Source organism: Rhinolophus hipposideros (genome assembly GCF_964194185.1).
Source record: "Rhinolophus hipposideros genome assembly, chromosome: 21".
Taxonomy (NCBI): Eukaryota; Metazoa; Chordata; class Mammalia; order Chiroptera; family Rhinolophidae; genus Rhinolophus; species Rhinolophus hipposideros.
This window is the reverse complement of record NC_138067.1, coordinates 44,332,256-44,359,969: the sequence shown is the minus strand read 5'-3', so window position 1 is coordinate 44,359,969 and position 27,714 is coordinate 44,332,256. Positions and strand designations below refer to the sequence as shown.

General features: G+C 57.0%; 3 protein-coding genes across 9 annotated transcripts; 2 read left to right on the top strand and 1 right to left on the bottom strand.

The window, feature by feature from the left end:
• The first annotated feature begins 68 nt into the window (after positions 1-68).
• IL4I1 (interleukin 4 induced 1) lies at positions 69-6,095 on the top strand. 2 transcript variants are annotated; one of them, XM_081033128.1, is made up of 8 exons: positions 69-120; positions 450-484; positions 589-827; positions 1,421-1,533; positions 2,086-2,287; positions 4,159-4,227; positions 4,547-4,683; positions 5,191-6,095. In XM_081033128.1, exons 2-8 carry the CDS (start codon positions 472-474, stop codon positions 6,083-6,085), a joined length of 1,668 nt encoding a protein of 555 aa, XP_080889254.1. In that variant the 5' UTR covers positions 69-120; positions 450-471; the 3' UTR covers positions 6,086-6,095. The 2 variants fall into 2 exon arrangements, with proteins under 2 accessions (XP_080889254.1, XP_080889253.1); XM_081033127.1 differs by having other exon boundaries at positions 88-148.
• Positions 6,096-6,317: 222 nt separating this feature from the next.
• Positions 6,318-19,170, bottom strand: TBC1D17 (TBC1 domain family member 17). 2 transcript variants are annotated; one of them, XM_081030450.1, is made up of 17 exons: positions 18,892-19,170; positions 18,314-18,412; positions 18,032-18,106; positions 13,317-13,440; positions 12,334-12,541; positions 11,738-11,849; positions 11,480-11,638; positions 10,955-11,083; positions 10,762-10,865; positions 10,104-10,198; positions 9,585-9,701; positions 9,387-9,487; positions 9,207-9,306; positions 7,992-8,089; positions 7,767-7,883; positions 7,152-7,238; positions 6,318-7,066 (listed from the first exon to the last, which is right to left on the bottom strand). In XM_081030450.1, exons 1-17 carry the CDS (start codon positions 18,910-18,912, stop codon positions 6,863-6,865), a joined length of 1,950 nt encoding a protein of 649 aa, XP_080886576.1. In that variant the 5' UTR covers positions 18,913-19,170; the 3' UTR covers positions 6,318-6,862. The 2 variants fall into 2 exon arrangements, with proteins under 2 accessions (XP_080886576.1, XP_080886577.1); XM_081030451.1 differs by having other exon boundaries at positions 6,318-7,085; positions 18,892-19,165.
• A 168-nt stretch (positions 19,171-19,338) lies between these two features.
• On the top strand, positions 19,339-27,602 carry AKT1S1 (AKT1 substrate 1). 5 transcript variants are annotated; one of them, XM_081031227.1, is made up of 6 exons: positions 20,070-20,098; positions 22,914-23,046; positions 23,317-23,702; positions 24,773-24,850; positions 24,945-25,114; positions 26,520-27,602. In XM_081031227.1, exons 3-6 carry the CDS (start codon positions 23,324-23,326, stop codon positions 26,661-26,663), a joined length of 771 nt encoding a protein of 256 aa, XP_080887353.1. In that variant the 5' UTR covers positions 20,070-20,098; positions 22,914-23,046; positions 23,317-23,323; the 3' UTR covers positions 26,664-27,602. The 5 variants fall into 5 exon arrangements, with proteins under 5 accessions (XP_080887350.1, XP_080887353.1, XP_080887354.1 ...); XM_081031226.1 differs by lacking the exon at positions 20,070-20,098 and adding an exon at positions 20,101-20,191; XM_081031224.1 differs by lacking the exon at positions 22,914-23,046 and having other exon boundaries at positions 19,339-20,098.
• The last annotated feature ends 112 nt before the right edge of the window (positions 27,603-27,714 follow it).

Here is a 27,714-nt window from a genome sequence, read left to right as displayed (position 1 = left end):
CAGTTTCATTTCCCCTGCAGCCCAATTTCCCAAAGGGAGGGGAGGGCGGGGCGGGCCGTTTTAAGGACAGAGAAAGGGGGACCCGGCAGACTAGCAGTGGGGACTGAGGAGACGAGACAGGTGGGGCTGGCCTTCGCCGAGAGCCAAGGTAGAAAGGAAGCTGTGGCCAGCCGGGGACCCGCAGAATAGAGACTGGGGGACAGGAAGCCGAGGGGAGAGGACAAGCAGAGAAAGACACAAGAGGGCAGAGATGGGAGAGGGTTGCAGGGAGGGGAGAGGAGGGCAGATAGGCAAGCACAGAACAGACTGGGGGTCAGGGGACATGTTCAGAGATAGTGATGTCCAAAGGGGTGAGGGCTGAAGTGGGAGCCTGGCAGCCACCCAGGGTGTCAGGCTGGGGTGGGGCCCAGGCCCCTGTCACAGCGGCCCTTGTTTCCCCTCCAACCCAGACACCGTCTCCCAGCAAGAGTCATGGCCTCACTGGGTAAGTAAGCAGGGGAGAGGTCCCCGTGGGGTGGGGGGTGGGGGTGTAAGAACCGCTTTTCTTCCCCCACATATCCACTGACCCTGTCCTCCCCCCCACCCCAGCCTGGCGCCTCCTCACCCTGGTCCCCATTGTCCTCTTCCTGCTGGCCTCCCTGGATTGGAAGACTGCCCACAGCCAGGACCCCTTCGAGAGATGCATGCAAGATCCTGACTATGAGCAGCTGCTCAAAGTCGTGACCTTGGGCCTCAATCGGACCTCAAAGCCCCAGAGAGTGATAGTGGTTGGTGCTGGTGTGGCTGGGCTGGTGGCCGCCAAGGTGCTCAGTGATGCTGGACACAAGGTGAGCAGTGCTGCTTGCAGTCTACTTTGAGTCTTTCCTGCTGCAGCTGTTGAGGGGTGGGGATGGCGGGAGGCACAGAGAGGGAGCTATGCTTTCCCTCATGCTCTTTTGTGAAACTCAGAGGGAATGTGTGTCTGCACTGAGAGCCCTTTGACTTTCCCTGCCCCACTCTCTCTTATCCCAGGGGAAGTCCCTGGAAACCTCCTCCAACTTTCTGGGGGGAATTTCTGGGGGAGACAGACACTCCGCCCAAGGGGAACTGCCCCCTGAGATCTAACCACTGCCCCTCTCACTGAAATCCAAGAATAAGAATGGGTCAGGCCAGGGGCTTCCATGCATATAAGAAATTTCCCCTTCCTTGGCCTGGAAAGTCCCTCTGTAATCTGGCCAGCAGCCTTCCTGCTGCAAAATGAAAATTGTCATATTGCACATGCTCGCTATGATGTTCTTTTTTCCCAGCAGCCCCTCCCACCTCCCCTTGTCTAGGCTAGGTCTGTGCTGCTGTGGGGATGGAAGGTGGGGGCTGGCACAGGGTGGGGGCTGGCACAGAGGGAGGAGCTGAAGGGCCCTGCTGGATGTCCTGGATCCCTCAGGTCACCATCCTGGAGGCAGACAACAGAATTGGGGGCCGCATCCTCACCTATCGGGACCAGAAGACGGGCTGGATTGGGGAGCTTGGAGCCATGCGCATGCCCAGCTCTCACAGGTGAGGCCAGACCTGTGCGAGGCGGGCCCCTGCTCCGTACCCAGACTCAACCACATCCTCAACTCAGCCCCATTCCAGCCCCAGCCGGACTTCAAGTCTGACCCCAAACCTATCCCCCCCAGTGAAGTCAGGTCAAAATCCTGCCTCCAGCTCTGTCCTCTCCCTAATCCCAGCGCCAGCACTGTACTCCAGAAGTGTTCAGGCCACGAAGTCCAGCTGCACCCCCAGCTAGCCCTGCTCGGCCCCTCTGGGCTCCCAGCTCTACCTCCCCTCAGCCTGGTGTGTTCCCTTTCCCGAGCCTCCATCCAATCCCAGGGAGAGCCAACTCCCACTCCAAACCCAGTCCTGCCAGTACTGCCCTCAGCCTTCCATACTTGTTCCCATTTCATTCCCGTCCCCAGCACTGATGACCCCAAATCTAGCCCCACCCCAGCCTCATGCCCATTCCCAAACCCCATCCCCAGCTACCCTACCCACCCCCTCCCTTCTCCACCTGTGGGGAGAGGTGTCCCCATCCCCCTGCCCCCTCACCAGCCTCGCCCATTCCCTCAGGGTCCTCCACAAGCTCTGCAAGAGCCTGGGACTCAACTTGACCAAATTCACCCAGTATGACGAGAACACATGGACAGAAGTGAGGGATACGAAGCTGCGGAATTACGTGGTGGAGACGATGCCAGAGAAGTTGGGTTACAAACTGTGCCCCAGGGAAAAGGGTCGTGCGCCCGAGGAAATCTACCAGATGGCTCTCAACAAGGTAGGCACCTGGCCAGGCCTGCAGCTCGGCCCTCCTGGCAGCCCGTCCTCCACACTGTTCTGTCCCCTGCCCCCTCGTCTTGTCTCCGGACCATCACCCAGCCTTCTCCCTGGCCTGGTTTTCCTTCTGTCTCTCATGCTTTCTGGTCTCTCGTTGCTGACTCTTCCATCTTTTAGTTTCCCTGAAAACTCTGCCGACGCCCAAAGCCCCATCAGCCTTTGGCCTCTGATCCTCTTCTCACCCATACACTGTCCTGGACAAAGTCATCTTTCTACAACTTTGACTTTGTTCTGCAGGCAGATCCATCTCCTGAGACCCACACCTACACCGGTCTCCCCCTGGCCACCCCCCAGCTCCCACTGAGCTCAGTATCTTCCCCTAAACCTGCTCATACTCCTCTTGGGTTCCCCATCTCACAGCAGCCCTGTCAACACCCTCCCCCCCCCCACCCCCCGGGAGAAGGCAGACACCCAGGTCTCCCCTACCTCCCCTCCCACCATCAGTCCCTAGCTGAGTCCTTCCTGCCCTCTGACTCGCAATGTTCCTGCCTCTCTGTCCCCACAGCCCCAGCCCCAATTCAGGCCTCATCCTCTTCCTTGGGTCCTCACCCTGCCCCTCCCCTGCTCACAGCCCTCTCTGCCCTGTGGCTCCCCTGTGCTTCAGCTTCAGGTTCAAGCCCTGAGCCGTCTGGTCTCTCCCACCCCTCTAGCCTTATCTTCTCTCCTCCAATAAGTTTTTGTTGCCCCCACAAAGCCCTCATGGTGGCCCAAACACGCCCTGCTCTGTGCTCCTTTGTACCCCCAATGCTTGTTCACCCATGCCCTTGTCCTGCTGCCGAAGACCCTTTCCCTTTCCCACCCAGGGAACCCTGCTCATCCCTCAAGAACCAGCTCTAATGTTCCCTCCTCCAGGAAGGCTTCCCTGATGCCCTCAGGGAGGAGCTGATCTCATACTCCTCTGGAAGCTCCTAATCGTCCATCTCCCGTCCTGGACAAGGGTGGGCCATTTCTGTGCCCTGAAACCTCCCAGTTCAGGGAGCCTAGGGCAATGAGAGGTGAATGGTGACTGGAGGGGCACATAGTTCAGGGAGCTCCCCCAGTCACGAGGGTGAGCCCTGTGGACAAAGGGCTGAAATCAGACGGGGCAGTGAGGGGATAAGACTTGAACAAAGTGGTGAAGGATGGCAGAGATGAGGCAGCGGGACAAGGGCATGGGGGTGGGGGTGGGGGAGACCTGAGGGTGGTGTGGGCACTGGATATTGTACTGCAGGACCAAAGCTGACGTAAGGGATGGTGACCCAGGGACCGGCAGGGACCTCCAATGTCAGGCTGAGGGGCTAGAACTCTGGCACCAGGTGCTGGGGAGCCACAAGAGGGCTGTGGGCAGGGGAGGGCCCATGAATAAACCCCCTCAGCAGTTGTGCCCTGTCTGGTTGATGAACGGCAGAAGGGACTCCACTTCTGTCTGTGCCCACGATGATCCTGGTGACAAATAATTACTGGGCACCAGAAACACACAGTACTGAGACAGACCCAATCCCTGCCTGCACGGAGCTCACAGCCCAGGACATATAAGGCATATAAGGACATATAAGTAGTACCCAGTGGGGATGGACGTGTCAGTGTCTGGGTGGACAGGGCGATGTGGAGCATTAACGAGTCAGGAAGTCTTCCCAGAGTGGCGACATCTGAGTGAGTAGCAGTGTAGGGCAAGGCTGAGTGCGCAGCACGGGAAAAGGCCTGGCAGCATGAACGAGAGTGGTCAATGGTCGGCCATGGGCAGAAGCAGGAAGAGAAGCAGGTTGGGACCCGAGGCCTGACCTCTGCGGTCCTGCCCCCACAGCTCAGCGCTGTCTGCTTGTTCCACTGCAGGCCCTCAAAGATCTCAAGACGCTGGGCTGCAGAAGAGCAATGAATAAGTTTGAAAGGCACACGCTCCTGGTGAGTGGGGGCCTCCGGGTTTCTGTCTGAGGAACCAGGACAAAGATGGTACCCTGGGCTTTGGCCCCGGGGGTCAGAGACTCCAGGCATGACACAGCGTCCCTGCTTGACCCTGGGGCTGGACACACCTCTCCCCCTCGCTCTGGGCTTCAGTTACCTCATCTGTCACAAGAGGGGGACCGGGTCGCTAAGCTCCAGGGAACCGTACTAAGCTCATGGTCGTGCTACGGACTCAGCCGGGGAGGGGGCTCCCATGGGAGTGGGGAGCCGGCAGGTGCAGCCTGCTTACGCCCTGACCGGATCCGCTTCCGTCCCCCAGGAATACCTTCTAGGGGAGGGGAAACTGAGCCAGGCCGCCACGCAGCTCCTGGGAGACGTGATGTCCGAGGACGGCTTCTTCTATCTCAGTTTTGCTGAGGCCCTGCGGGCCCACAGCTGCCTCAGCGACAGGCTCCGGTGAGGGGCGGGGCCTGTGAGAAGGGGAGGAGCCTGCGGGGGCCAATCGGGGAGAGCAACAGTGGACGGGGCCACCGGTATTGGACGGGACTGGCAAGAAGGGCGCGGCTTGTAGAGAACAGAGGCCAAGGGGGCGAAGAGACAGGGCGCTGAAGTCAGGCCACGGGGTCGTTGGGAGGAACTGGGAAGAAAGGTTCCCGGAGAAGGGCGTTGCCCAGAAGAGAAAAGGCGTCCTGGGTCACACAATTCTCTGCTCCTCGGTCCTCGGGGGACGTCAGGGAGAAAACAGTGCAGAGGTAGATGAACGGGCCGGGTTCGTGGGGCGCAGTCACGTTTCAATTGTGGGCCAGTAACTGAGTGGGCGGGGCCTGCGAGAAGGGGCGGGATTAGAGGGAACCCGGCAGGTGAAAACTAGACTAGGTACCTGGGCATGCCCAGGGAGGAGCCAGCGGGAAAGGGGCAGGGCCCGAGAGCCCAGGTCACGCTCCCGCCCCGCCCCACCCACAGGTACAGCCGCATCGTGGGCGGCTGGGACCTGCTGCCGCGTGCGCTACTGAGCTCGCTGTCGGGGCCCGTGCTGTTGCACACGCCGGTCGTGGCGTTGACGCAGGAAACGCACGAGGTGCGCGTGCACATAGGGACCGCGCTCCGGGACCAGACCTTGGCCGCCGATGTGGTGCTGCTGACCGCGAGCGGGCCGGCGCTGCAGCGCATGAAATTCTCGCCTCCGCTGTCGAGGAAGCGGCAGGAAGCTCTGCGCGCTCTGCACTACGTGCCGGCCACCAAGGTGTTCCTGAGTTTCCGCCGTCCCTTTTGGCACGACGAGCACATCGAGGGAGGCCACTCGAACACTGACCGCCCATCGCGCATGATATTCTACCCGCCGCCGGGAGAGGGCGCGCTTCTGCTGGCCTCGTACACGTGGTCGGACGCGACCGCCCCGTTTGCCGGCCTGAGTCTGGAAGAGACGCTGCGCTTGGCACTCGACGACGTGGCGGCGCTGCACGGGCCGATTGTGTACCGGCTCTGGGACGGCAGCGGCGTCGTCAAGCGCTGGGCAGAGGACCCGTACAGCCAGGGCGGCTTCGTCGTGCAGCCGCCAAGTCTCTCGCCAGCTGACAAGGACGACAGGCAGTTCAACTGGGAGGTTCCCCACGGTCGCATCTACTTCGCCGGGGAGCATACGGCCTACCCGCATGGCTGGGTGGAGACTGCCGTCAAGTCAGCGCTGCGTGCTGCTGTGCTGATCAACAGCCAGATCCACAACCAGGAGGGGCGTGCACGCATGGAAGAGCCTGGGCCCAGCCAGCCCCTGTGCGAATCCGAAAAGGGGGAGGCCACCCACCCGCCAGCCCTACATTTAACTGCTCCGCACACCCCGCCCAAGAGGACCCAGTATTAAAGTATTTTCGAAAAAAAATCACGTGCTCCTGGCCCCTCCCTGGCTCAGTCGCTTCCCCAATTTGCTTGGAGCAAAGCATTAGCCTGTCCCGGAGCCCCAGAAGCTGTCCTTCTGCTAGGGCAGCGGGGCTTCACTGGGTGAGGACGGACACTGCTGAGCAGCACTGGTTAATGGTAATCACAGTGCCCGCCCGATGGGGCCTGATGCCAAGTCACAGAAAACCCGAACGACAGTGGGTTAAACACGAGTTTATTTTTCTCACGGAACAAGAAGCTGGCTGGTAGGCAGGGTCGCCAGAATGAGCAGCTCTGCAGGCCCTTCCATCTTGGTTATGTCCGGAATGTGTCTCCGCACAGCTGTTAGGTGACGGCCGCACACCAGCACCCCATCCTCCCTCTTCCAAAAGCTCCCAACAAAGGCAGTTAAGGGAGCCTTGCCTCCACAAGCCCCACCTCCTTACCCCCAAGGGACCCCCTCTTACGTCTCATTGGCCCGGTCAGGGTCACATGGTCAGACACTGCTCTACAGAGCGGTCAGAGGGGACCACAAACCACCCCTTCCCCATCCAGGTTCAAGGCAACGTGGCGGCCTCTTTCCTCCCCCTTCACGAGGCCAGCTGGACACGAGAAGTGTCAGTTAATGAAACCAGCTAATCAGGAGGGCGCGAGAGGCACGGCGGGAGGCCCCGCCCCTCTTAGCTGCTCCACCCCCAGCCTCCCGGAGAGGCGCGAGCTGGATAAAGTGCTGTGCGGGGCAGGCTGCTGCGGCCCGGGGCTGTTAGGAGTCCGTGCCTGCCTCTTCCTCTTCCTCAGGCAGGATCTCCAAGCTGCTGTCCGGCTGCGGGGCTGTGTCCGCGGGGAGCGGCGGGGCTGGAGGGGCCCGGGTGGGCGACAGCGGCAGTGGGGAGGCAGGGGGTGAGGGGCTGCGGGGCTCTGTGGGCGGCACCAGACCCAGGACCTCCTGAACGTTGTGGGGCAGCTCCTGGTGGGGTTGGGGGATGCTGAAGGAAACATCAGAGGTTTGACGGGGCGGGGGAGGGGAGCTGTTGGGAGGGTCAGGGACTCACCGTGCACGCCGTCAGCTGCCGGTAGAGGGCCTCAGCTCGTGTCAGCACGTCCTCCACACTCAACTTCATGGTCAGCTCGTTGATGTGCTATGGAATGGGGGTGGGTCAGGCCTGCCTGCCTGCACGCACTCCACCACCACCGCCTGAGCGCCTACTCTGTGCCTCGTTCTGGGGACACAATGGAGGGAAGGCAGACACGACTGGCCCTCTTGGGACTCCTCATGGAGCTAAGGGATCAGGGGAAGTCACACTCTCCCAGGCGGCTTACCAGATGCAGGATACCACGAAGGGAAGGGGAGCGGAGCTCCACCCCGTGGCCCCACCCAGCATTAAGTTACTGAGGGAGCACTAGGACCCCCACTCATGCAGGGGCCACATGCTGGGAGGCAGGGATAGGATGGGGTAGGAAAAAACAAAGCCCATATCATGTCCACCATGCTCAGAGGTTAGCTAACCACACTTCCAACCATCCTATTTTGAATACCAACTACTGCAAGGTACTGTGGCACAGGCTCAGAGCCAGGCTCCGTGGAGTTCACATCCAGCTACTGTGTCTGGTCTGCACAGGTCAGGATGGAGGTAAAAGGTGGAGACTGGGAGGGGCCAGGGCCTCACCTTGAGAATCTCATTGGAGCCGAAGCCGGAAAGCATGAGGGTGTCCCGCTCCATGTCCAGGATGGCACAGGCCACGAGCAGGTGCAGATTCGGGCCAGGGAGCCCTGTCCACAGCACCTAAGGGAGGCAGAGGGTGGGGTCATGGCCCAGCTTCTGCTTGCGGTCCCACCCAGGTCTGCCCCTGCCCACCTCCCCCAGTTCTCCCACCCAAGCTGGCTGGCCCACCTCCCACAGTCGAAGGACATCCAGGAAGGGGAATTCCCTCTTGAACCAGATGAGCAGCCACCGGAAGCAGAAGCAGAGAGAGCCGGAGTCCTGAGAGTCTAGAGGAGGACAATGGGGGGAGGGGCAGTGGGAGCAAAGAGCAAGCTCAAGATCAACGCCAATTCTATTCTAATTCACACTGTGCCCAGTGGTCAGACTGAGGCTCTGAGAAGTCACCCTGTGAGGCCCTCCCGCAGTCTAGGCAAGTAACTTATGCCCAGTGTGGGAAGGCCGTTGAGCGGAGACAGGAATGCTATGTCAGCAGGAACCTTCCCCATCCAGCCTTCCCAACCCCAGACGAGGTGAGCTGTCCCATGCTTTCCACTCTCACATGGAGAGATGCAGTAAGACCAGCCCGCTCAACGAAAAACTAAAATCCATTCAGTGCCCAGTGCTGGTGGAGACCTGAGGAAACTGACACCCGTGTATGCTGCTAGCAAAAACAGAATTTGGCAGAATTTTCCAGGAAAGCAACGACAGGGACAGTCATTTCAAAAGCTGTAAAAATATGTACTGCCCTAGACACAATTTCACTTCTTGGAATGTAACCTAAAGAAATTACCCAGAGTATATTCATCACAATGAAAAACTACAAATAACCTAAATGTCAGCAGGTCAGGTCAAATCTATTCTTATAAATCCTTAAGAGGGACAGAACACTCGCGCAGTCGAAAAAAGTGATGGTTTAGAGAACTTTTAATGACAAAGAGTGGCAGCTAATGTCTGAGCGTCCCCGGAAATGGCATGTGCTTTCTTCTTCAGTGAAGTGAGGCCAGTATGTGTCCCTCCCCCACGGAAAGCCTAATTTCAGTGAAGAAATGCCCATAAATAAGTTAACTCATCATCTGCACTCAAGGTGTGTGGAGATAAGAGCTGGGTGGAAATAAGAAGTGCTCAGAGGCATGCCCAGGTCCTTCATCTGAGAAGTACGGGACTGATGGGAGCAGACCATGGGGCAGGCGGACACACAGAAGTGAACACACACCTGCATTTGCTGATGTTCTGCCCCAAACTGCAATCCTGCTTTTATAGGTAAGTTTTGGGTTCTGGATTATTTGAAATGTTCCTCTTGTTTGGATCAGGACCAAATGTCCTGGACATTGTCTAGGGCCACTCACTCCCAGAAACTTTGGCAATATCTGTGGCCCCGCTGTCCCCTGCCACCAAGACACATACCCAGGAAGTCGCAGAGCGGTGGGTCCAGCACCCGAAGGAGCAGCAGGAGCTGCCCGAGTTGCCGCTTCATCGTCTCCTGACTCTCCTCAAAGTTCCCGTGCTGCGGGGGGAGGGCCACATGAAGGGCTGGACCCCCATCCTTTGGAGGGGGCCTGTCTCCCACCCCACCCTGAGCCTTACCACAAGCTCCATGAAGCCACAGAAACACCAGAAGGCATCCACCTCGTTCTGAATGACGTAGAGGATCGGGGAGAGGAGGTCACTCATGCCCTGGACATAGCCTGGGGGGACACGGGGTCAGGGCCTGGCCCAGGGCCTCAGCACCACGCAAGGGCAGGCCCCGCCCCTGGCCCCGCCCCCTGGCCCCTGGTGGCGCACCGAGGTCGAAGTGATACATGCAGTAGGTGAGAAGGATGTCGTTGAGCAGGCCCAGCCCGGGGTTGTCCGGACCCTCGTAGAACTTGTTGCTCCGGTCTGTGCGGCTCACATCTCTCTCTGTGAGAACAGGGTGCAGGATGCAGGTGAGAAAGGTGCTGGGGGCCTGTCCTTCTAGCCACTGGAACTAGCCCCCACGCTCATCAGCACACCCGACAGGCGTGGACCCGTCCTGAAACCATCTGAACACTGTGGAGTGAGGTCCCGTGTTCCCAGAAACTGACAGTTACTAACCATCCACAGATAGGGAAACTGAGGCCCAGGGCTAAAATCACTTGCTGAGATCTCATGGTGCAATAGTAGTAGATTGCAGCTGGGATTTGAACTCAAAGAGCCTGGCTCTCCTCCCTCCCTCCCCCTGCCCCACCCTGGGCCACTACCACCCCTGCTCACCCCCACCTCCCCGCAGATGATACCATCCCCACTCCTGGGGAGTAGGGGGCTCCCTCTCACACCACCCACCGATGAGGCTGCGGTATCCATGCAGCAATGAGTTCCTCCGCTCCTGCTCAGGACTCACTGATTTCCACTGCAGCTTCATTCGGAAATACTCGTCCCTGAGGGGGGGAGAGACCACCTCGTCAGCCTTCAGGGCTCAGCCCCAGTCAGCGCCTCAGAGCTCCTCTGACCAAGCAGACCCAAGCAGGCCACCTGGTCATCCTGCCCTTACCCCATGCTGCCCCTCATGACATCTCTCAGGACACAGGACATCCTGTGGGCTTTTGTTGAAAGTCTGTCACCACCATTGGACAGAGAGCATTGGGGCTGGGGACCAGGACGCAGAGCAGGGGCACAATATAGATGAGGAATGAGGAGAGTTGGGCCCCACAGTTTAGAAGGCAAAGTGGTTGAACACTGAAACAGTATGACGCCAGGATGCAAACAGCAATGGAGGTGGGGAGGGGACCTGACCCGTCCCTCCGTCTTCCTTGTATGCAGGTTGGCCCAGCACGTGGCAGGCTCGCAACTTTCTGGGGAGCAAGCCCATGTGTGGCCCTGCGACGTGCCGGGTGCCTTGCTGGCCACCGGGACAGACTGATCAAAATCCTCCCACCAACTTGGGAGGCCGGGAGATCAGAGGCTGGAGCCTGGGAGGCCGGGGCGGCAGCTGCTCACTCACGTTTTCTTGCGCACGTGGGCCTTGTGCTCCTCGGCTGAGCCCTCCCAGCTGAGGTACCCTAGGAGGAACTTCCAGGCCTCGCGCCTCAGGCCGGGGCTCAGACCCTGCGGGGCAGAGCAGGCAGGAAGCTCAGAGGGCCCCCCTGGCCACCTGCTGGTCCTGCCCAGTCCTCCCCACCCACCCAGCACCTCACCCCTGAGAAGATCCGGGCTCTCAGCTCAGGGACTTGCTGCAGGCGGCCCTCAGGGCCCACGTGGTGGGCCCACTCCTCCTCTGTGATGGGAGGCGCCCGCTCCACAGCGGGCCGAGGACCCAGCTCCACCTGCAGGACACAAGCAAGTGAGCCCAGGGCAGGGGCTCAACCAGGCCTGCCGGGCTCCCGTCTGTGGGGGACCCCACAGTGCTCCCAACCTCACCCCAGGCCACCTCAGTCACCTCAGCACCCTTCTTGGCTCAAAGGACAGTTAATGTTCAGGGTGGAAAGTGCCTCCTTCCTTGGGTCAGCGACAAAGTCATCCCTAAGTCAGGAAGGGCCCCCCAGTAACAGCAGGCACCAGGAGCACAGCTATAAGCACTTTCTGCACTCATTCATGCAAACTGGTGAGGGTGGTGCCGTTATTATCCCCACTGTTCAGGGGAGGAAACTGAAGCCCAGGGAAATGCAGTCACATGCCCAAAGTGACAGCTAGAAAGTAGGGGGGCCCACTCTGATACTCACACAGGATATGACCTCGAATCCAGGTTCGGGCTCGTCATCAGGGACTGGAGGAAGGTCGGGGGAGGCCCCCTCTGGGTGCGGCTGCAGGGCTCCCCGGAAGAAGTTGGTCACGCGGGAGAAGCTGCTGAAGGTAGTGGAGTAGGGGTCCTGGAGGAAGCGCTGTGGACAGAGGACGGTCACAGCTTCACCCCTTCCTGCCTTGCCCATTGCAGGCCCCCCTCCCTGCCCGCAGCTGCCAGGCCTGGGCTGGGCACTCACAGACACCACGTTGGAGCTGTCCTGGTCAAAGAGCTGGAGGTGGTGGAAGGAGTTGGAGAGGGCGGAGGAGTCGTGGGGGAAGACGAGGTAGAGGCGGGAGTCCTGTGGGGAGCTGGGGGAAGGTGGTCTGCTGAGGTACAGCACAGAGCCCCACATCTGTTCCCACCCCCTTCCAGTTGCAGGGTGCCAACTGCCCTTGGAATCCCTCGTCTTGGGCCTGACACCACAGCTGGGCCCCAGGGCTGGCCGATGAGGGCCTTCCACCTCCCTGGCCAGGGTGAATGCTTCAGGAACGGGCTAAGGAACGGCAGCAGCCCGGAAATGCTGCTGGAAGGTGGGGAAAGAGGTGCTTCTGAAGCACTGGGGCTGCTGAGCCAGGACTGCTGGGGGTCTGAGAACAATCCAAACTCAGGGAAACAGAGCAACTCTAACAACCTGAGACTTGGCACCTGCCTGAAACCAAAGTACCCTTTGACTTTGTGGTTACACATGCCAGTCAGTTGCCTTTAGATCAGTCCAAGTTGTTTCTTTGACAGCCCTGAAGGGCCAGTAGTAGCTGTGGAGGAACAAAAGCCCAGTGCTAGCAGAAGGCTCACCTGGCCAGCAACAGATAGCGGCTGAGGACTCGGAGCAGGGCGCGGGTGCCCCCTCGGTGGAAGTGCAGGGCGGGCAGGGAGCCTCCAGCTTGAGTCACCAGGACGAGGTAGGCCCAGCTGAGGCCCGGCTTGGACCGGCGGATGGACTTGAGCTCCCCCAGACTCACCGAGAAGGCCCAGGCGTCCCGGGGGGAGCTGGGCTCTGCACCTAGGGGATGGCACAGTGTCGGGAGAGATGAGGGAAGCCAGAGGGACACAGTCATCTCCTGAGAGCCGCCCACGAGCCAGCCCCAGGCCCTGCCGAATGGGAACTGAGTTACCTCACATTTCCTTAGAAACACAACTGAATAAAATGGGAAGGGAGCCCAGTGGACACGTGCCTGCTCCAAAATCAGCTTCCTGTGGCCCTCAAGATGAAGACCGGATTCCTCAACTCTCTCCCCTGTCCCTTGCCTGTCTCACCTCCAATCCTCTCTTCACTCCAGACTCCACACTGGAGCCAAATGAAAGGCTGTGGTTTCCTAACCACACCCAGCACCCCTAGCCACTGGCCTTGCACAGGCTGTTCTCTCTGCCAGGAGGAAAAACTTCCAAGTGTCCCTGAGAGCCAGGCTCTGGCATTGCCTCTTCCAGAGGAGACTTCCCCAAGAGCGGTCAGATTCCGCCTCTGGTGTCCCCGGCACCGTGTGACTCCGCGATGGCCTGAATCACCCGGTAACTGTCGCCTCCATGGCGTGGATTTGTGTGGGGGTATTCACAGCAAATAAAGGGGTCCAGTGGCATGAGCAAGGCTGCAAACCCTGGAGATGCTGGCCATGCTGGACCTGTGCTGGGGGTAGTACGCACCCCCTTCCACTCTCCTGGGACTGGAAGCCAGTGCTGGGCAGCTATCTTGACCGTGGGCAGCAAAGCCTGGGGAGCCATGACTAATGAGGGTAAGATGTATCTTCACCTGCCCCTCCATGGGCACCAGCTCGGCCTACCTCTCATAGGCTCTGCATGGCGGGCCCGTGGCCGTACAGTGCTAATGACAGCCCAGTCGGGTTCATAGCCAGGGTCAAAGGTCGGTTCTTCCTCGGAGGCGCACGAGTCACCCCCACTGGCATCCTTGGAGAAAGAAAGGAAAAGAGTAAGAGAGGCTGTGGATTCAAAGTTTCTGGATCGGAGCCACGTGCCCTCCTCAGGAGGTAGCCCCGTTGAAGCAAGAGGGAAACTGAAGCACTTGCCCAGCACAGCCAAGGTCTGGGACTGGGCCAGGACTCAAAGCCAAGTCTCCACCACAGCACCACCACCCGGGCAGCAGGTACTTCAGCGGGGACAGGGGCGTCCTCCTGTCAGACTGCCTGAGGTCTGGGTGCTTAAAGTAATATTCACTAGGGCAACTCAAATCAAAACCGATCAGGCCCCCCTCCAACCCACCAGGATGGCTGGAGTAAAGACGACGAGTGACAACAAGTGTTGGTGAACATGTGGAGAAACTGGAACCTCTCACATTGCTGGTGGGAATGGAAATGGAGCCGCTGGCAGTTCCTCAAAAGGTCAAACACGGAATTACCACATGACCCAGCAATTCCACGCCTAGGTGTATATGGTGTAAAACCCAGAGAAATGAATATAAACATCCACTCAAACTCATACACAAAGGTTCACAGCAACCAAATGACAGCCAAGAAGGAGAAACAACCCATTCTTCATCAAACGGATGAATAACAAAATGTGGTAGAGCCATACAATAGGACATTAGGCAGCAATAAAAAGGAATGAGTTCGGATCCCCGCTACAACATGGAAGAACCTTGAAAGCATCCTAAGGAAAAGAAGCCAGTCACAAAGGCCCACAAGTTGTATGATTCCATATATATATGAAATGTCTGGAATAGGCAAACCTTCAGAGACAGGAAGGAGATTAGTGATTGCCAGGAGCTGGGAGAAGGGAGAATGAGGAGCGGCTGCTAACATGTACGGGGTTTCTTTTGGGCGTGATGAAATGTTCTGGAATTGGACACTGGGGATGGTTGCAAAGTCTTGTGAATACTGAAAACCACTGAATTGTGCACTTTGAAAATCTTACATTTTATCATAAAATTGAGTTTTATGATAAGTGAATTCTATCACAATACAAAAAAATGGGAGCTAGCTCACAGGTTGTTATGAAAATAACATTAAGTGCCCAGCATGAGCCCAGCAGGGGCTGCTCTTACTGTACCAAGCTCAGGAAACCGTGCAGGGGAAGCTGTGCTGAGGGTTAGAGTACAGTAAAAACTGATGATACTGGCCACGGGCCATGGAGGAAGACAGGGAGGGAACAAAGTGTGTGAAGACTGCAGCAAGTGGGTCTATTCACAGCGCAGGTGTGCCTTCCTGTATGGCAAAGGCTGGAAAGCTGCAAACTATATTCCCAGGCTCCCTTGCAGCTAGAGGTGCCAGGCAGAAGACAGTCTACAGGCACTCAGATCTGGAAAGCAGACATTAGGAGAGGGCAACTTCCTGCCACTTTGGCAGTGTTTGGCTGATGAGCCAGGAGGAGATTCAGCTCCATCTCCATCTTCCTGCACATGGAGAGGGGCAGCGATGGGGACAGCTCAGTCTTCCAGGTCCCAGGCACTAGCTTTGTGGGGGCTGCGAACTCAACAGCTTCAATGACAGTCCCATTCACCACAGCCTGCCTCACTGGCAGTGGTGGCAGCTCCCGCCCCTGGAAGGTCAGTTCTGGAGCATCAGTCCCGTCCCTCCAGCCCTGCTAATAAAATCCTATAAGTCTCTGCTTCTTTGCATTTAATTCCTTGCTGCTTAAAGTTACCAGAGTGTTTTGTGACTCCTGCAACAAACCCTGCATGATTAGGGCAATGAAGCTGGAAAGACCCCCAGCCATTTCTGCTGCTGCTTCCAGAGCCCTTCCCACCAGAGAAGCTGAACTCTCTATATTATATTTTGCTTTCCAAGCCTTCCCTGTAGTTCTGAGTAGCCTATGGACCCATCTCTGGCCAGTGGTAGCTGAGAGGACATGTGTGGGATGTTTGAGGAAGGGCAATTCCTGATAAAAAGGCACCTACAGGAGTGAACACACTCCTGCAGGTTCAGGCTACCCTTTGGGTGCTGTCGAGGGAGAACGTATTTGGAGCTGTGGCAATAAACTAGGGCCATGAGGGGAGGGCCAAGGACTAGCGGGCACACTTGTCCATTTGTGACATGAAGAACTCGAAGGTTTCACTGATGTTATCATTAGTGCTATCTGACAAATATCTGCAGATCTTTGCCTCTCAGGCACATAGCAGGCTCACAGCTCATTGAACTGGCTGAGTGGAGCTGTGCAACTAGTTCTGGCCAAGGGGCTGGGATATCTCACCTCCAGGATGGACTGTAATCGCCAGGGGAAGACCTCTAGAGCTCTCTTTCCCTCTGCCCAAGGAATGGTGACTTTTAAGATGGTAGCTGCTCTAGCAGCATATTTCCTCGAGTAATCATGACAAACAGCTAATGAGCCAACCTGCAACACGTAAGTAGAATGCATAAAAACAGTCCAAAAGGCTGGAGCTCCAGCAGTCCTTTTGGACCACGAGACAGCCTTGAGGATGAACACGTGTTGAGGATGGATATGACATGCAGAGGATGGCAGAGCAAAGAGGGAAGGATACTGGGTCATTGATGATATATGAAACTGTACTACTGATTTCTGGGCTTTTCCATAGGAAGGAAATGATCTCCTATCTTGCATAGGCCACGGTTACTGCTATTTCTGTTACACACAGCCAAATGCAACTCCTAACCAATGCGGATTTCTAGGCAATCTCATTTTTCCTGATGAGGACAGATGTGATTGGCACCCTGCTTGCCCCCTTCTTCGTGCCTTAAAAGGTAGATGCAATGGCTGGAACTGAAACAGTTATTTAAAGGCTATTGGGGGGCAGCCGGTTAGGTCAGGTGGTTAGAGCGCGGTGCTCTTAACAACAAGGTTGCCAGTTTGACCCCCCCATGAGCCACTGTGAGCTGTGCCCTCCACAACTAGATTGAAAAAACTACTTGACCTGGAGCTGATGGGTCCTGGAAAAACACACTTAAAATAAATAAAAGTTAAAAAATAAATAAAGTCTATTAGGGCCTCACAGTAGAACCTCAGTGGTCCAGGCTCTGACGTCACCAGTCAAGGCCAGCTGCCCCATTACCCCTTGGGGGTCTTGTGAGATGAGAGGTCTACCTTGTTTGCCTAACGTGTCGTTGGTCCAGTTTTGTGTTCCTTGGAGCTGAATGTATCGTGAATGCATATGGGCATTCTGAAGCCCATCTCCGTGGATTTCTGTTGTTCAAAAATAAGAGTGCCAAGGAGGACAGCAATATTCTCAAGAAAGGCACTCAGACTGCCTCCCAGGTTGGTGAAAAATGCAAAATCCTGGTTGCTTCTGCCCCAGCTCCCGGGGCGGGGGAGAGGGTGTTCTGGAATCTCCATTTGTACCCCACTAGGTCATCTGAAACCCCACAGCCCCCGCTGAAGCTTCATCCTCTCTCCCTGGCCCATCACATCAGCCTTCCCCGTGACCTCCCAGCCTCCAATCTCCCTCTATTTGGTCCTTTGGTCCATCTCCTACTGTGTTTCCCCGAATATAAGACCTAGATGGACAATCAGCTCTAACGCATCTTTTGGAGCAAAAATTAATACGTGTAAGACCTGGTCTTATAGTAAAATAAGACCAGGTCTTATAGTAAAATAAGACCAGGTCTTATATTAATTTTTGCTCCAAAAGACGCATTAGAGCTGACTGTCTGACTAGATCTTATTTTCGGGGAAGCATGGTACATGCCACCTTTCCAGAGGGCTTTCTGCCCCAACACCTTTCTCCTCCCATAGTTCCCCAGGGTCTCTAGGACAGGGTCCAAGCTTCTGGGCCTGGCATTTCAGGATCACCTTTTCAGCAAACCCCTCACAGAGATATCCCACTTCCTTCCCCCTGTGCCCTGCAATACACTTCCTCCTACCATCCCTGAATTATCCTCCTACCCCCTTCTCATCTTTAGAGTCCCAATCCAAATGTCTACTTCCCCAAGAAGAGGCGGAGCTCTAGAATCAGAGTATCTGGGTTCAAACCCAAGTTCCAACACCTCCTACCTTTTCTGACCTTGAAAAAGGGGGTTCCTCTCATTATGCCTGTTTCTCAAAAATAGAATGGGGGTGAGGGCTTAGGCAAGGTCTGGGTTGGACTCATATCTGGGTGCCAGCACTGTCCAGCACAGGGCCTGGCAATTGCAAGAAGCCTCAGGAGACAACTGATCATGAGAAGGGCGACATCCTGTACCAGGGGAGGAAGGAGTACTGACAAAATAGTGAGTCGCCTCGTCAGGTCCTGTTCCCTTTCTGGACACGATGGCAGGACTGCCCCAGAGGAAATGCCACAGCTCTTCAAGTTCTTATGGGCTGACAGCCCATGGAACCCAAATCCACAGGCTGAGTTGTCCTCCTGTGTCCTGGCAAGGCTCTCTCAAGAAACAAAGGGGCAGCTGTCCCCATGGCCATGAACCTCACGGTGTCTGCTTTCTTTCTGTGAATGGGTATCTTCAGCCCCATTTCACAGACTAGACGAAACCAGCAAGGGTCACACCTGCCCCAAGGGGTAGTTCTGGGATTGTACCCAGCTCTTTCAAATGCCTTCCATTGCCTGGACCTAGAAAAAAGGCAAATGGAGAAAGGCAGAGCAAGAAAAGCCTACCTTCTTGGAGAAGAGGATTTGGGTGGAATCTCCAGCCTCTTCTAAGGGAGCCCAGTGCAGGAGGACATCATTGTCCTGAGGGAAGGAAGGAGGGATTAGAAGGGCTCTCGTCCTAACACCCCAAACCATATTGCCAAACTTTTTCCCCATTTTGGACCCTCAGCCTGACAAAGCTCCGCCTCTCTCTCCAGTCCCGCAATCATCCTAAGGTCCCATAGCCAACAACCAGACCATACTCCTACAGATGCCACCTCCATCCCGCTCTGTTCCATCTCAGCCCACCTTCTCCACAACACGGATGACACCAGCGATGAGGGAGTCCGGGTCCTGGTGCTTCTTGGCACTGGTGTGCAGGTACACGCCTCCCTTCTCAAACACAACCTGAGGACAAGAACCGGTGAGGGGCGGGACCCAAGCGCAGAAAGACACCTAAGGGGGCGGGGTCCAGGAGGGAGCCAATGGGAGCAGACCCAGGGAGAGCTATTCCCCAGGGGGCAAGGCCTGGGGGAACCATTTTCTAAGCGCATGGGACTGCGACTAGTAAAGGCTGCGTACCAGCCAGGCGTCCGTCCGGATACTGGGCGATGGAAGGAGAGAGGGGAGAAGGAGTAGGGAACTGTGTTATAAAAGGGGCGGGGCCCATAAGAGTATCTCAGCAGCTCAGGGGGCGGGGCCAAAAGGTATGGGTCTTCCTTAGGGCAGTGGAAGCCAGGGTGACAGCGCGTCACCAGGGAATGGTGTGTTAGCTAAGGATCGGCCTGGCTCCGAGAGCTCTGGCACGACCTGGGGGAAAAGCAGACCACTGTAGGAGGGGGGCGTTCCATTACAGACAGAAGCGAAAGTGCGTACTTAGTACTCACCCTGTAACCGGCTCCCTCCATAGCCGCGGTCCAGGCCCCACTGCCCCGGGTCCCTCCTTTTCCGGGTCAACATGCTGTCATATCCGGATAGGAGACCCCCCCTCAAGCCCGGACAGTGGTAGCGCCCTTGCCTGTTCTAGAACAGGAGTGGGTGTAACCATCTTTCAGAATGGGGTGGCCCAAGTTGAACCACGAGGGTTTAAGTCATGTGGCGCAGACTCTAAAGGTGGAGACCAGCGAAGGTGCGCAAGCGCAGTGATACCATCCTTTCCACGAAGTAAACAAGGAGGCGGGTCCACGAGCTCCACCCCCTCGCTTCGAAACGCTCCACCCAAACGCTCCACCCCCTCGCTTCGAAACGCTCCACCCAAACGCTTCGAAACGCCTACTACTTTCTCCATATTGTATACTGGCATCGAAGCCCAATAGATGCCCTTTTGCTTGAGGGCACGACTAAAGCGGGTTAGCTGCGGCCATGTCAACGCGGGGCAGTTCTGTCGCTCTGCGGAGCGCGATGGCACGGTCCTGGAAAAGAGAAACGGAGAGAGGAAAACAACGTTGAGAGAAGCTGTACAGCAAAAGGGGCGCTGAAGAACTCGGGTTAACGGGATGTAGCCGTCAGTATCCCCAGGAACGAAGCGGTCCCAGACCAATTCATGAGTCACTGTCGAAAGAAAGCGGTCTGAGACACCATATTGAAGTTGGGCAAACCGAAGCAAGAAAGGCTGCCATGTTGGATCTTTGCCAGTCTTGGTGCTGAAAGGGGATAGGCTGAAGAGTCCATATACGTTAAGGGCAAATGATGCCAGGCTGGCTGCCATGTCATCAACGGGCACTGCTTTTCTTCACTTATGTGGAAGAGGTTGATTATAAATGAGGGACGTCAAGTCGCTTGCCTTAGTTTACTGTGATCCTGAATGTGTATGTGCAAGGTGGCCATATTTCTTGGGGTCAAATCGAAACGATCTAGGTTTGTTTCCGAACAAACTGAAGCATTTCCCCATCTTTCTTATGGTCACCCTGCTGTCACCATTGGCCCACTGATCCGGTGAAGCTCCTGTAGCCGCCATCTTTGTATCGGGCGCCCGATAAGGGAGGCGGAGTGTGCAGAGTGGAGGCGGGCCAGCCGCAGGGAAGTGACGCAATTCGCCGCCATGTCTCTTGAGGGCGGCGACGGCGCCGGTTCGGCCATGCTGGCTACGGGCACGTGAGTGGAGGCGGCGTTGTGAACCACGGTGTGGGGAGGACTTGGCGGTCCGGAGGAGAGGGGCGCTGGGAGGGCGAACCGCTAGCGAGAGGGGTATGGCCTGCGTAGATGAAAGGGAAGAGATCGCCCAGCGACCGTACGCTGAGCGCTGGAAAGGGATCGCTGGCGGGAACCGTTGTGTCTGACCCGAGGCAAAACCTAGACAGCCTTACCTTCCGGCCTCTAGACCCATTAGGATCCTTACTTTGACTGTGGACCGTGTCCATAGGGTCGGAGGGTTGCTTGGGGGACCCTGGTGCGCCCCTCAACCGTCTAAAGGCGGGACTTCCGGTTATGCTCCCCACCTGGGCAGGATTTCCTGTTTTCTTTCCAGAGAAGAGGGTCTTTGCTGGTCCCCGGGAGAGGTGGGGTAGGTCTCTGAGAGGTGGAGAGACCTCAGACGTTCACCCCCGGCTGCGGGTGCGTCCTCCAGTTCAGCCCACCCGGGAGCCGGGGCACGTTCAGTTTGACAGGTGTTTGGAAGGGGGCTTCACTAGCATCCCTCCTTCCTTGGGGGACTTTTCCTTTCCTCACCTCTTCCTGGAGTCAGTTTCCTCACTTCATCTGTAGAGGCCACTCAGCTCTCCTTACCCCTCCTGTGGGGGACAGGTCTCACCATTGTTTCCCTCTCCTCTTCATCTTAAACTCCTCCATTTGGGGCCGGGGGTCCTCCATTTCTCAGGTCTTTGGAGGATACAGGGCTTCCAACAGAAGCTGCAGAGAAGGGAGACTCCCCAGATCTTGGTTCCTCTCCTCTTGGGTGACTGAGTCCAGGGAGCCCCCAGGCTTTGGCGGAGAGGTCTGTGTGAGTTGCCCTCCTTCCCTTTGCCCATGCTGTCTGAGGCGGGGGGACCCTTACTCCCACTCGGTCTCACTTCGCTCTTTGCAACTGTCTGGCTACTCTAAGATCTAGGACAGAGAGGAGTTTCATCCTGGTGTCCCAAAGCAGTGAGAGCCCCAGGCCCAGTACTGTCCGGTGTGTGAGCTTGGACCACTCATCGCCTTGCCCTGAGCTTCAGTTTCCTCCTCCATCAGATGGGGATGACCCACCGAGCTGTGAGACCTTGAGCAACTCCCACTTCTGTCTGGTTTTGGAGTCGGGCTGACAGCAATTTCAGCCTCACTTCGGCCCTTTCTCGCTGTGTACCTTTGGGCCAGTGCCTTAAGCTCTTTGAGCCTCACTTTCCCCATCTGGACTAGGTGATCATAAATCTTTCCTCACGAGGTAGGTAGGAAGCCGTTTGGAATTCACAACAGGCTGCCAGATGCAGGTCCCCCGCTTTCCTCTCCAGCTGTCGGACCCTGGTCAAGATCTTGACCCTCCCTGGGTCTCAGTTACAACAGTGAAATGGGGCGGTAACAGCTCCTCCCTCACGGGGCTGGTGACGAGAATGTTGACACACTTAAGTCCCTGCCGGGCATGTGGGAGGTGTGGGATGAACTTGCCATGGGGTCTGTCAGGAAAGGTGCTGTTTGCGTTGTCACTGCGTGTGGTTTGCGGCAAGGGCCTGTGCTCTGGTTGTCTTATTTGTGAGGTGACAGCTCCCACATTGGTGGGTCAGGTAGGAGGTGAGATGAGAGATGCAGAGAATAGGTGCTCAGCAGGCACTGGCGTCTCTGACTGTGAGTCCCAAAAGGCCTGTGAATGGAAATCAAACTACTATGACCCCGGTGAGCTGGATCACAGCCCCGCTTGAATCCCTCCAGTGATGGTGTGCTTGCTTCTTTCCCCAGGAGGCTCCTCAACTGCCCAGCAGCCCTGGCTCAACCACTCTGGTTTATAGGGGAAGAAAGGCTCAGAGAGGGCCAGTGAGTGGCCCAGGTCACACAGAAGGTTTGAGACAGGGCAGGAAGCCAGCCCATGTGCTCTTTGCTCTTCCCACCTCGGAAGGAGATGTGTCCAGCAGATTGTCTGCTTATAGACCTGTCCCGGGGACACAGATCCCTGGCCTTGGTTTGCTCACAGTTGGATAGAGGAAGCAGAGGTGCAACTGCTAGAAGCTAAAGTGACGTGAGCTCTACTGGAGGTAGCCCAGGGCATTGTGGGTCTAAGGAAGGCACCGCCAACCTGGGGCATCAGGGAGGACTTCCAGGGGAAGTGCCGGAACAGTCTTGTAGGAAGGACAAAAGCTTCCAGGGTGCATGGAGTCCAGGTGCAGACAGCAGCTTGCACGTCATTTTTCGCTCAGCCCCGCTCTGAGGCCTGCCACGTACTGGGCTCAGAGAGGAACCCAGCAGGCCTGACTCAGGGACTCCCACACTGGCTGGGGAGATGGTTCCAGAAAGTATTCCCCAGAGAGAGATGTCCAAGAATGGGGCTCACTCCGATGTTGGAGCCCATGGGACAAGAAGGGGCTGACCCTATTTAGGGGTGAGGGAAAGACCGACAAGTAAATAGAGGACGAGTGGTGCAGGTATGGGGGCAGGGACACCTTGACCGGCCTCAGGCCTCAGAAGTCAAAGGCTGTGAGGGCAGGGCCGGGCTCTACACACAGGCCCTCCAGTGCTGCAGGCTGAGGGGCTGTGACCTTGTCCTGGGGCTGTTGGGGTGGGGCAGATTCATCGCCAAGTGTAGAAGGACCTGAAGGACCTGCACGGTGCCGTGTGCTGGTCTGACGAGGCTGGGTGGCGCCAGGAGACGCTGGCATGGTGGTCAGGGCAGCGCTGACCCACAGAAATATAATAGAAGCCTTGCATGTAATTTCCAATTTTCCGTAGGCCATATTGAAAAAGTAAAAACAGATTGAAGTTCATTTTCACTATATATTTTATTCAGCCAGCGTGTCTCAAATGTCATCATTTCCAACGTGTAATCAACCGTCAGATTGCTCATGAGATATTTTACATCCTACGTTTTTGTACTCAGTCTTCAAAACCCAGGGTGGATTTCACGCACACAGCACATCTCCGTTAGTACCCGCTACATCTTAAGTGCTCCTTAGTCCCCTGTGGCCGGTGGCTCCCCTATTGGACAGGGCAGGGCCAAGAGGAGAGACCAGTGCCGGGGGGTTGAGTGGATGGGGGTGAATTCTCAGGAGTAGTGGGTTTGGGGAAAGAGGCTTAGCTCAGCTGGGACAGGTCAATGGAAAGGATAGGAGTGGCACCCAGGGACATGGGGCTGGATGGGGGGGGCGCAGTCAGCCCAGCCTCAGCCCCCTCTGTCCTGCTCTGCCCTGCAGGGCGTGGATGGCGTCGGGGCGCCCCGAAGAGCTGTGGGAGGCCGTGGTGGGGGCCGCCGAGCGCTTCCGGGCCCAGACAGGCACGGAGCTGGTGCTGCTGACTGCTGCGCCACCCCCGCCACCCCGCCCAGGCCCCTGTGCCTATGCAGCCCATGGCCGTGGAGCGCTGGCCGAGGCTGCCCGCCACTGCCTCCAGGACATCGCCCTGGCCCACAGGGCTGCCGCCGCTGCCCGGGCCCCCGTCCCCCCACCAGCACCACAGCCATCCAGCCCCGCACGGAGCCCACCCCGGCCTACCCTGGCCAGAGAGGAAGATGAGGAAGACGAAGATGAGCCGACAGAGACAGAAACCTCTGGAGAACGGCTGGGCGTCATTGATAATGGAGGTGAGAGGTGCAGAGGGCAGGGATGGGGGTGGCTCTCCGTTTGGCAAATTGCTTCGAAGGCAGGTTTTCCTGAAGGGGTGGGACTTGCTTGTCTGAGCCCTGAGTTCGGTGGAAGCTGGAGTCTCAAATGAGATGGCTTGCCTGTGTGACCTTGAGCAAGTCATTTTCCCTCTCTGAGCCTCAGTTTCCTTACGCTGTGTCTCAGGGCCAGCTCTGCTGGAAGGTGCAGGGCCAAGGCCAACTCCAGCGCTTTTTTCGAGGGACTCCCTGTTGAGCCAAGGAACTGGAGTCCTGAGATGAGGCTGTATGCTGTGGAGGCTGTGGGGCTGGGAGGGGTCGTGCTAAGCTGGAGCATGAGCAGAACAAGGATTGTTTCCAAACTTGGATGCCTAATGCCTCTGAGAACAAAGATAGGAGTTAAAGGGGTGTAAGCAACAGCTGAAGTCGGAAGGAAGCAACTGGCGGCTTTTTTTTGGGGGGTGGATCTGGAGGTTGGATGCTTCCTGGAGACTAGACTGTAACATTAGGGCTTTGAAGAGTGAGTAGGAGTGGGGGGGGGGCTCAATTAATAGGAGTTATTCGTTTGTTATTGTTACTGCCAATGGCTGGCTTTCTCCCTGTTGCTGGAGAAAACCTGCATAGGGTTAAGGGCACAGACTCTAGAGCCAGCAGACCTAGCTTCAAATCCCCGTGACACGACTACTAGCTGAGAAACTTCGGGCAAGTAGCTTAACCTCTGGGCCTCCAGGTCCCCGTTTATCAAACAGGGATCATAATCGTCTTGTATTTCTCTCAGCCTGTATGTTGGGTCAGTTCATCTCAAACAGATCTTACAAATTTCCTGTTCAGCCAGTTCCTTTCACCTGAGGGTGTAACAGACAGAAACTGTATTTGTTTCTGCCAATGACCAGACAGATAATTAGGAGAGGCGGTGGGAATAATAGTTCTGGAAGCCCCCAAGGCTTGCAAGGGCCTGGCCAATGCATGGAGTGGGGAGCAGTGGCTGGAGGCCAGGGCGTGTGGAGTGTGGAGGTGATTTGACTGGTCTGGGCCTCAAATGCCACCCACAGGGCTCTTTGTGATGGATGAGGATGCCACGCTTCAGGACCTGCCCCCCTTCTGTGAGTCGGACCCTGAGAGCACAGACGGTGAGCGTCCCAGGCTCTCCCTACATCTCCTATTGTGGGGGGTGGGGGGCTGGGACAGAGGCTGGGACACGTGGAATTCTACTCTGTCTCTCAGATGGCAGCCTGAGCGAGGAGACCCCTGCTGGCCCCCCAGCCTACTCAGTGCCCCCGGTCTCAGCCCTGCCCACACAGCAATATGCCAAGTCCCTGCCTGTGTCCGTGCCTGTCTGGCCTTTCAAGGAGAAGAGGACAGAAGCACGGTCATCAGATGAGGAGAATGGGCAGGTGAGGGGCAGAGGGGAAGAGGGTGGCGGGAAGGGCTCAGAGCCACCTCCTCCAGGAAGCCCTCAGGCATGGATGCCACATTTGACAGGATTAATCCATTCCCCCACCTCACGAGGCAGGTTCTTGGGCCAGAGACGTGCAATGTTAGCTCTTAACAGCCTTATACTGGGTCCCAGTGCCTTGTAAAGAAAGCCTTCTCTTTTCCAGGAACAGCTCCATTTACAGAATACGTGCTGCTGGCAAGTCACAAGGATTTTGGTATCCCCTCCATAAGGGGAAACTGAGGCTCAAAGGGGTCCAATTACCTTTTACCCCCACACCCAATATTCCTGGCCCCACCTGGGTTTTGTCCCACCCCCTCTTGTTCTCTGCTACTCCAACATGATCCTACATGTAGAGTTCCTGGGCTGGCTTGGGTTGGCCCTTGTCGCCGATCACTGAAGCTCCCTGAAGCAGAGGGGAAACTGAGGCACCGAGAGTACATGTGACTTCCCCAAGACCTCAGCCTGTAAGGGGAAGAGCTAACATTGGGACCTAGCTTCCTTTTGGAAAGGAGCTCTGGGCTCCATGGGAGGAAGCCCTGGTCCCCTGGTTCTCCTTTCCTATGACTGCTCTCTGTCCTCATTTACATACACACTGGCAGGGTCCATCAGCTGCTGCTGTCCCCGTTTGCCACTGGTGGAAACACAGTTAATTAACTGAACGTTCGAGGCCTTAGTGCTGGGTTCTGAGCTGGTCCCTGAACAGGCCCAGGTCCAGCTTCTATCGGTGGCCTTTCCCATTCTTCCTGGGGCGAAGCCCAGCTCAGGGTGACAGAGTCTGTAAGGGGGGTAGTCCTAAGTGCTGGGGCTGTAAGCACAATGACAGGACCCCACCTGAGTGGAGGTCACACAGAGAGGGGTCCTTTCTATACAGTGCCGGCAATATGATAAGTCACCTTTCCTGAGCAGTCACTGCTGATTTTCTCAGACCCTGTTACTGCCCCGATTTTCAGAGGGGGAGACTGAAGCTTTCAACAGGGCGGTGAAATCCCTGTGGACAGCTAGTGGTGACAGGCCTGATTGGCACATGACTGAATCGTAAACCCAGATTCTTAGATTTGAGACCTGGGTGCACACAACCTGATAGTCAGCAGACAGGCAGCACTTCCACTCTGAGGAGAAACTAGAACGTGGTGGGACAGGCCAAGAGGGGGAGAAGGGCAGGAAGGCTCCTTGGAGGTGGTGGTGCTTGAATTGGGTAGGCGGGCCTTGCGTGGAGCAAGACGGGGTGAAGGTGAGGGGCCTTCTGGCCGTGGGCATCCCAGGATCAAAAGTGCTGGGAGGGGAGCCCAGGGTGTAGACGCCGATCGCCGGGGTGGGAGCTGCTGCGGGCGCTGCCCCTGACGGTGTCGCTGTCCCCGCAGCCTTCCTCGCCTGACCTGGACCGCATCGCGGCAAGCATGCGCGCCCTGGTGCTGCGGGAGGCCGAGGACACCCAGGTCTTCGGGGACCTGCCGCGACCGCGGCTCAACACCAGCGACTTCCAGAAGCTGAAGCGGAAATACTGAGGCCCAAGGAGGGAACCTCCTGGCCCGGCGCCCGCCCTGTCCCACACTACACCCCCGCCCCGCCCCCGGGGCCCGCCAATCCGAGTCAGATCCGGGACCGGCCTCCCACGTCCTCGGGGCCAGAATTGACCAGTCCCAGCCAATCGCCGCCGCCCTTCCAGCCCACCAACCCCGTCGGTGCCGAGGAGCGGTACTTAACTAGTTTCCCTGTGGGGTCTGGCGCCTCTTTTTCTGCCCAGCGACAGGTTCTTTCTATTAAGGGATTGGCTCGCTTCCGGATGGGCGTGGCTAGTTCTAAGCCCTAAATGGGTTGATTCCATTGTTTTCGGCCTAGCAACAAGGACTTGGCTCGCACAGCATTGGCCCCATGCATGAAAGAGCACAGTCGGGCCCTAGGATTGGATGGTGGCCCTCTACTTCAGTCTGGTGAATGGGTAGCTCCTCCATTTGATTGGCTCGAACCTTATTAAGGTCTAGACCAAACACCCCACCTTTCCTGAGTTCTACCTGGTTGCCTCCAGTCTCCTGGGGGTGTAGCCAAGCCCTCCTCCCGTGCCCAGGATTGGCCTGTGGCCTTAAATTTACGTTCTTTACACTACTGGGGCTAAGGTCTTTTTTTTTTTTTTTTTTTACTAAATCCTGACAACTGGTCCCTCTAGCCCCCTCCTCAGGGATGGCCCGATCTTGTCCCTGCGTCTGACACTGAACTGGTTCCATCCCGTAACTCCTGCCAATTGAAGCCCGTCCTTGCATCCAGGGCAACACCAGCTCCTGTCCCTCTCCCCTCACCCCCACAGGTGCCTTACAGGGCCCTCCTCCACCCAAGGTGGGGACCAGGGGCCCTCACTCTCCGGCCCTGATGTGGGGGAGAGAGTGGGAGGTGGGGATCGCGAGTTGGGAGGGGCGCTCTGAGATTAAAGAGTTACCTCTGTCAAGTGAGTATGAAGTGTGTCATGGATGTTCATTCAACAAACTTTGAAGCCTAATGAGCAGCATCTCATTGATTCTCAGTGCAAAGCTGGGGAATTGGAATTATTGTCCCCATTTTACA

Coding starts and splice junctions, on each gene's coding strand:
- IL4I1 (XM_081033128.1), top strand. Junction 2,288..4,158: donor ACCAGATGGCTCTCAACAAG/GTAGGCACCTGG, acceptor GTTCCACTGCAG/GCCCTCAAAGATCTCAAGAC. Junction 4,684..5,190: donor TGCCTCAGCGACAGGCTCCG/GTGAGGGGCGGG, acceptor CCCCACCCACAG/GTACAGCCGCATCGTGGGCG.
- AKT1S1 (XM_081031224.1), top strand. CDS start 20,046: ATGTCTCTTGAGGGCGGCGACGGCGCCGGTTCGGCCATGCTGGCTACG. Junction 24,851..24,944: donor GGACCCTGAGAGCACAGACG/GTGAGCGTCCCA, acceptor TCTGTCTCTCAG/ATGGCAGCCTGAGCGAGGAG. Junction 25,115..26,519: donor CAGATGAGGAGAATGGGCAG/GTGAGGGGCAGA, acceptor CTGTCCCCGCAG/CCTTCCTCGCCTGACCTGGA.
- TBC1D17 (XM_081030450.1), bottom strand. CDS start 18,912: ATGGAGGGAGCCGGTTACAGG. Junction 8,090..9,206: donor ACCGCTCTGCGACTTCCTGG/GTATGTGTCTTG, acceptor GTCCTCCTCTAG/ACTCTCAGGACTCCGGCTCT. Junction 7,239..7,766: donor GCTCCAATGAGATTCTCAAG/GTGAGGCCCTGG, acceptor CCCATTCCATAG/CACATCAACGAGCTGACCAT.